Here is a 7,393-nt window from a genome sequence, read left to right as displayed (position 1 = left end):
CGTGCACGCTTCCCCAAACATACCTTAACGAGCATGTGTCAGAAAAATACCTCTGACGTCATTCCGCAATCGTCCGAGCATATCCCGGATGTGACGGTGGAAGCTTCCACCGTATGATCCTATGTATGGCTCGGTCGCCAACTCTGTTGCTTGTCGGCGGCAGGTGTCTCGTGGATGATGTTATCCCCTGTCTTCTTTGTCCTCTTGCGCCCCTGTCTGTTCCAGGGCCGAACAGGTAGGCCGCTCGGCAGGCATATTACTCCTGTCGCCGGTTATAGTCGTCGGTCCGACCGGGAGAACTCCCGGCCGTATGCTCGGATGATATTGCCCTACCTTTGTTGCCTGGTGCCCCGGCCGAACGGACATTCCGCTCGGCCTTGAAACCTTTTTGCCTTGGAGCATCGGAAACCCGACCCTTAGTCGGGTTGTCTTTCATTCGGTTCGGGGGATTCACGGCCGGTCGGCATGCGATGCCCGACTCGGTAGGCCTGCTTCCTCCGGTCGGCCTGTCTCCGTGTTGACTCTTCTGACCTTTGACCTCCACGTGTTGTTGACCTTCCGCCAACGAGGGTCCCCCGTTTTTATCACCGGATCATTCTATTAAATAAAAAAAGGAATTATGATAAAATTTAAAATAATAATTTAAATGATTTGATTGGCCCACTTTAAATTTTTTATGCAAATAGATAGATATGGTTACTTAGTAAAGTAGGTGTCTACGTCTTAGTTATAACTTTGGTTAAAATGGTAAATGTCAATAATTAAATTACCTTGAAGGTGATAAATCTTGAAGCTTTAGTTAATTACGTTTATAAATAAAGTTCAGGAATATTTTTTTTCTTAATTTTTTAATTCAAATATTTAAATAGTATAGTAATTTATAAATTTTGTTAATCTTAAATTATGAGCTCATTTACACCCTTAAATATAATTATTGAGAACTACTTTATATATTAAATTTTATCTGGTAAAGTTGGACAACCACACTGGCTATTATATTGTCTACTTAACAAGCTGAACACTACGTGTTAGGCCATCTAACCACGGTCTAATCCCTCTCCAAATATCCTTTATAAACCCTTCCAAACTCTACACAATCTCTCAATTAACCGTTAGCCGCTAATTAACTCCACTAATTGCACCATAAATATATCGACGATGGCGGTGTCGAAGAGCATTAAGTTGTTGCTGGGATTGGGCCTTATGGTGGGCTTTGTATTGGACCGGGCGTCGGCCCAATCGGGATGCACGTCGGTGATCATCAGCATGGCGCCGTGCCTGGGATACATCACCGGCAACGCCTCCACGCCCTCATCCTCCTGCTGCTCGCAGCTCTCCTCGGTGCTGCAGTCGCGGCCGGAGTGCCTCTGCTCGATGCTCAATGGCGGCGCAGCCTCTTTGGGGATTACCGTCAACCAGACCCGCGCCCTTGCCATTCCCGCCGCCTGCAACGTCCAAACTCCACCGGTTTCCGCCTGCGACGGTATCAGCAGTGTTATCTCTTTCACTCCCAGTATTTTACCTTATTGTCAAATGCACCCTTTGGTGTTTACAATTTCTCGCCTTATGCCCAATTTACTATGGAGCTATCTTAGAGGGAGTATTTTGAAAAAGAAGCAAAAGTAGAGGGTGTCATTGAAAATGTTTATCTACTTGCGGTTGCAGCGGTGAACGGCGGCGCACCTTCAGCAGCACCGGCAAGTTCACCATCGGCCGAGACGGAAAGCCCCTCACCGGCGAATCCTTCCTCCGGCGCCACTACCACTCCATCCATCTCCAGCGCAGGTGTTTAATTAACGCGACCAGTTAATTGAATTAATTACACAATCTTAATCGTTATTTAGGAGACTTAAATTTTAGTTATGCAAGCAGAGGGTGGATCGAAGACGACGCCGGCGACTGGTGCCACTGCGGCGACCTCCGGCGGTGGTTCTTCCGACGGGTTCATCAACAATTTGCTGATTTCTTCTTCTGCAGCAGTTGGGTTCATGTTCTTGTTCGCCACCTTCTGATTGAATCCACAGCTAGAGAGTTTAATAGATGTAGTGAGGGACTTGGAGTGTTCTGAAATAATATTTGCGTGGGTTTGTATTTCGGCATTTTGTATTCGATTTGATTATCTGGTATTTGTGTTGATTTTATGAAATGATCTCAACTGATAATTCTTAAATTAAAGGGTTCCAAGTGAAAATATTCCGAATAAAACTAAATAATAAAGAAGAACTCTATTTTATTAAAAATAGGAAGTTTTTTTTTAAAAAAAAATTAAAAAGTTTACTTTTTTAAGTAAGGAAAATTATCAAGTGAGATATATATTTTCTCCCATAAAATAATACAACATAAACGGTCTATATTATTATTGGTAGCGGCTGCGGCCGAGGAGCAATCGACGTTTACTGCCACGGGTGCGGAGGCGGTTGCGACGCGATGCATCCGTCGTGGCAGAATCTCGGCTTCGACAGAAAGGTCGCGCACTCCATCGGCGGTCGCTGGTCGCGTCGGGACGGTATGCAATTCTTTCGATCGTCGTGGCTTCGAATCCTCAAGCAGTGCGGCGGCTCGCCGGTGAAGAAATTGTAGGCGTAGGTAAAGTTCTTCAACCTTGGAAGGTTGCATATCCCGCTAGGGATCGCGCCGGAGAGTTTGTTGTGCGCCACGTCGAGTTGCTCGAGCTCCGCCATCGCCGCGATCGTTGCTGGAAGCGGCCCGATCAGGTGGTTGTAGCTTAAATCCAGCACCCGGAGGCGCCTCAGCCGCCCGATCTCCGGCGGGACGCACGCTCTGATTCCGGCGTTGAGGATTACCAGCTCCCTCAGCGTGTCGGCCATGTCGCCGAGCCCGGCGGGGAGGCACCCGGAGATCTGGTTGTTGGCGAGCACGATCACCGAAGCAGGCGAGTGGCCGAAGTTGTCCGGGATCGAGAAGGTGAAGTGGTTGTTGTTGAGGAACAGGGCGTCGAGTTTCCGATCGAAGAGGCAGGGCGGCACGTCGCCACAGAAGCGGTTGAATCGGAGGTCGAGGAAGCGGAGGGACGGAAGATCAAGGACGACCATCGGGAATCCGCCGTCGAAGCGATTGTTGCTGAGGTCGAGTTCGAAGAGGCGGTGGAGCGATCCGAGGGAGAGGGGGAGGGCGCCGTGGAAGCGGTTGGAGTTGAGGTGGAGGAGGGCGAGGTCTGATAGGAGGCCGATCTCATCGGGGAGGGTACCTTCGAGGTCGCGGTGGTTGAGGTCGACGCCGGCGACGGTTAGGGCAGCGTGGTGGGGATCATCGTCGGGCGCGGCGGCGCAGAAGACCCCGGTGTAGTTGCAGACGTTTGGGCCGACCCAATTGGAAGTAAGCCCATTAGGGTCGGAAGTGATGGCCCGCTTAAGGGCCTGCAGGGCTGTGAAGGCCTTGGCGATCCGGAAATTCAGAAATTGGGAGTGCGAGACAAGGGGGAGTGAGATGAAGAAGACTAGGAAAAGAAAAAAGTAGCATCTTAGGAGATTGGTGATCTTCATGCTCCTTAATCCAAATAATAATGTGATCATGGAGGGATGGGTTTTAAGTTTGGTTTTATTTATAGTGTGGGAGGAGATGCATTAATTGCCGATCGAGTTTGAGTTTGTTTGATATTCATGAGGTTGGAGAATGGTTTGTTGCTTGCCTCTAGTGATTTGGTAGATAGTTACATCACAGAGTTGCTAGTTTTCATAGGAAATAATACATAGGCAAGCTATTGTTGAAATGCCATACCATATTGGCAAAATTTGAAAGTAGAATTAGTGCATTGATTTGGAGTTAGCATTTACTTGTTAAATATATTTGTGGGCAAGTTGTGAATGTTTTCATTTGATTTTTGGTGAAAAAGAGGAGTATAGTGTTGAAAATTGTAGTTGCAACTTGTATCCCTAAGAAACTAAGAATTAGATAGTAGGAAGTTGCTGACTGACTCTGTTTTTGCTACACCAAACTCAGGATTTGGAGTAGGTAATTTGATTGAAAGGGCGACATTGACATTCTCATCAATGAACATGAGAAATTTTAGATTATATATATATAATGTTCTTTAAAAATAAATATATATATTTTTGATGTGTTTTTTTTTTTATGTACTGGTAATGTTGGATGTGTTGAGATTTTTGTTTGATTTACTATGTAAAAATAAAAAAGAGTTGAAACTAATGTTAGATTTTTTTTATGCATTTTGTTCTAGTTGTTTATTTGTTAGCAAAAATGAAAGATTAGAATTGGCAATTATTTAGCAACTTGAAATGAGTTATTTATGTAAAAATAATGTTAGTCATTTTGAGGTTATATTGAGAAGCAAAAGGTTGAAACATAAATTAGATATTATAATTTTGCTACAGCGTTGTATTTTTATTAACTAGTGATAGGTTTATTGCTTTGTATCAACTCAGTTAATACATCAAATCTGTATTGGGAAAAGATAACCAAAGAGATTTTCTAAGGAACACAGCCTTCGATCAATATTGTGTGGAAAAATATCAATGGAGATGGATGAATCCACAATCTCATCGAGTTGTTATTGTTAAATTGTTTCTAAGACAAATAGTTTTTGCTAGATGATAATTTGCGTGTAAAATGTTCTCAGTGATATATTTTTTAAAATGAAGATAATAAATAATAAATTATCAAAAAATAAATATAGTAATTAATATAAATACATGAAATAATAATACTTTTTGTTAAGACACATGTATGTAATATGTTAAGGCCCCCTCCCCCCCCCTCCCAAAATAATGATAAGAACTGCGTCTTAATTTACTACAATAAAACAATTATTAAGATAAAGTTATAATTTAAAGGTTAAATAACTTTCAACCCCATGTGTTTTCCATCCAAAAGTAGTTTGCCCTCCTATATTTAAAAAATACACTTAACCCCCCTATTTTAAAGAAAAAAGAAAAAAAATAATAAATGACCAAAATAACTCTTACTTTTATTTAAATGTTAAAATTATGGCTAAATAACTTTAAGGCTATTTTATTTTCCATCCAAGATTTTTTATTTTCATATTTCTTTTGTTTCTATAAATATGAGGTTACCCTTATTTTTATATTGGTGCAATTTTATCATACCAACATTTCATTGTTGCTTTATTGTATGTCACATTTGACAATGAGAAAGATATTTTTAATTATGAACTTTATTCCATCTTTATTTGATTTTGGTTCATTAATTTAAAATTTTGATTTTTTTATTTGGTAAGGGTGGTGGAATGAGTTTTTGAATAGTTATTTCTTTTAGAGTTGTTGCTTATCTATTATTTATACGGGTGTATGTATAAATTTTGTGAGAGTTTTTTTAGGAACAAGTGAAATTTCAATCAGGTTTGGTTAAGATTAAGCTTTCAACAATTTTGTGAGATTTTTTATTTTCACTTTTCTTTTTGTCTAAAAATTTAAGGTTATCTTGAATAAGGATGTTTCAGTTAGAATAATTTTAACATTTAGAATAGTAAAGGAGTTATTTTGATCATTTATTATTTTTTTTTCTTTAAAATATAAAGGGCTAAGTGTCATTTTTTAAATACAAGGGAAAACTACTTTTGGATGAAAAATAAAAGGGATTTAAAGTTATTTAGCCATAATTTAACATTTAAATAGCAAAGTAAGGGTTATTTTGATCATTTATTATTTTTTATCTTTTTTTCTTTAAAACATAGGGGGGCGAAGTGTTATTTTTTAAATATAGGGGGACAAACTGTTTTTGGAAGGAAAATATAAAGGGGGTTTAAACTTAAGCAAAATAGAAGTAACCCATACAATTTCAAATTTTCCACGTCTTCATTCGTAACTTGTTCTCTACCCATAAAACTTGCAAAAATGATAAAAATAATACTTTAATCATTATATATAATATAATTAGGAAGACAAAAAATAGATATAAAAATTATTATTTACCCATTTATTTATTATGGTTATTCATTTTAAATTGTACTCAACGTTTTTTTTCATAATTTTAAATTCATCAATAATTGATTTAATATTAAAAGTTTGAGCAATCCCTTTTTCAATGTAGATTAGTAACGAACTAGTAAAAAATTTATGTTCCATTTTATTCAACAATCCCATCTTGAAAATCTTCATAGATAAAAATGCATGATTTGTGATTGTAATAGAAGCGGCAAAAGTCAAAATAAGTCTAATCAATTCATTCATAAGATATTAATTCTCTTTTTTTCTTGTCAATAATTGACACAATTCTAAAAGTGTTGATATATTTTGAAAATATTTAAGAATAATAAGTCTAGTCAATTAATCCATAAGGTATTAATTCTCTTTTTTTCTCGTCAATTGACAATTCTAAAATTGTTGACATATTTTGAAAATATTAATTGCGCTATATGAGGATCTCAAAAAGCTTTCATTGCTACTTTATATATAATTTTTCTTGACTTGTAAAATTATCAGGATAATTTTTTTAATAAGTTTACAAATGTAATTGATATTAAATGATTTGTATCTATTTTTGGTTAGTGTTAGAAGTATTATATAATCGAACCTTATTTTGATATTGACAAAAACGCTACAAGAACAATGTTATTTAGCGATGGCATAATTCGTCGCTAACAGTCAATAGCAACGATAAATATTCGTTATTAACATTGTTGGTATAAGCTTGTCGTAAATTATATTTAGTGACAAAAATCAATATTTCATTGCTAAGATTAACGACATAATTTAAAATGCCGCTCAAATTACCATAATCATCGTTAAAATATACCAAGGTTTGTGACGAATATAACATTATTCGTCGCTAACTAAGATAGTATTAGCGACAAATACCCATATTTCATCGCTAATAGGCATTAATTTTTGTAGTGAAATTGTCAAATTCGTCATGGAAACAAAAGATGTTAGCAACGAATTTTTTGTACTTCGCCACTAACCTTTTTTAAAAAACACTAACAATTGTGATAAGTTTCAAGTGATTAGCAATGAAACATGTGTAAATCATCGCTAAACCCTTTTTAGCAACGATTTCCTCCTAATTCATCGCTAACCTTATTTTTTTAAAAAAATAATTTTATTTATTTTCATTCATATCCTATATACAAATTTACAAATTCACATACTCATAAACAAATTCACAAACTACTATTTCAACATCATCAAGTTCATAACATTCACAACTCTAACATTTACAAGCAACTCATACAACTTTAACAACAAGTAACACAATAAATTATGAGTAACACAACTCTAGCAACAAAATAACAAGTTCACAACTCTAATAATAAATAGCACAAAAAATAAAGTTCACAACATCAAGTTCATATCCAAATTCAGAATTTTAGTAAAAGTTCACAACATCAAATTCTAAGATCGAGAAGGAGGAGGAGGTGAAGTTAAAGATAAATCATGGATCAAGAATTGTAATGCTC

At 37.3% G+C, this 7,393-nt stretch overlaps 2 protein-coding genes across 2 annotated transcripts; one reads left to right on the top strand and one right to left on the bottom strand.

Annotated features, from left to right (window-relative positions):
* Positions 1 to 1,022: 1,022 nt before the first annotated feature.
* Positions 1,023 to 2,154, top strand: LOC122024714 (non-specific lipid transfer protein GPI-anchored 5-like). The gene is made up of 3 exons (XM_042583389.1): positions 1,023 to 1,483; positions 1,666 to 1,785; positions 1,873 to 2,154. Exons 1-3 carry the CDS (start codon positions 1,159 to 1,161, stop codon positions 2,010 to 2,012), a joined length of 585 nt encoding a protein of 194 aa, XP_042439323.1. The 5' UTR covers positions 1,023 to 1,158; the 3' UTR covers positions 2,013 to 2,154.
* Positions 2,155 to 2,285: 131 nt separating this feature from the next.
* Positions 2,286 to 3,596, bottom strand: LOC122024703 (leucine-rich repeat extensin-like protein 6). The gene has a single exon (XM_042583378.1). The coding sequence runs from the start codon at positions 3,531 to 3,533 to the stop codon at positions 2,394 to 2,396; it is 1,140 nt and encodes a 379-aa protein (XP_042439312.1). The 5' UTR covers positions 3,534 to 3,596; the 3' UTR covers positions 2,286 to 2,393.
* Between the last annotated feature and the right edge of the window lie 3,797 nt (positions 3,597 to 7,393).

Source organism: Zingiber officinale, chromosome 1A, assembly GCF_018446385.1.
Source record: "Zingiber officinale cultivar Zhangliang chromosome 1A, Zo_v1.1, whole genome shotgun sequence".
NCBI lineage: Eukaryota > Viridiplantae > Streptophyta > Magnoliopsida > Zingiberales > Zingiberaceae > Zingiber > Zingiber officinale.
This window is presented reverse-complemented; position numbering and strand designations above follow the sequence as displayed.

Excerpts from the sequence above, each read along its gene's own strand:
- LOC122024714 (XM_042583389.1), top strand. The coding sequence starts at position 1,159 with ATGGCGGTGTCGAAGAGCATTAAGTTGTTGCTGGGATTGGGCCTTATG. Across the intron at positions 1,484-1,665 it reads ACCGGTTTCCGCCTGCGACG|CGGTGAACGGCGGCGCACCT; the intron begins GTATCAGCAGTG and ends TTGCGGTTGCAG. Across the intron at positions 1,786-1,872 it reads TCCATCCATCTCCAGCGCAG|AGGGTGGATCGAAGACGACG; the intron begins GTGTTTAATTAA and ends TTATGCAAGCAG.
- LOC122024703 (XM_042583378.1), bottom strand. The coding sequence starts at position 3,533 with ATGATCACATTATTATTTGGATTAAGGAGCATGAAGATCACCAATCTC.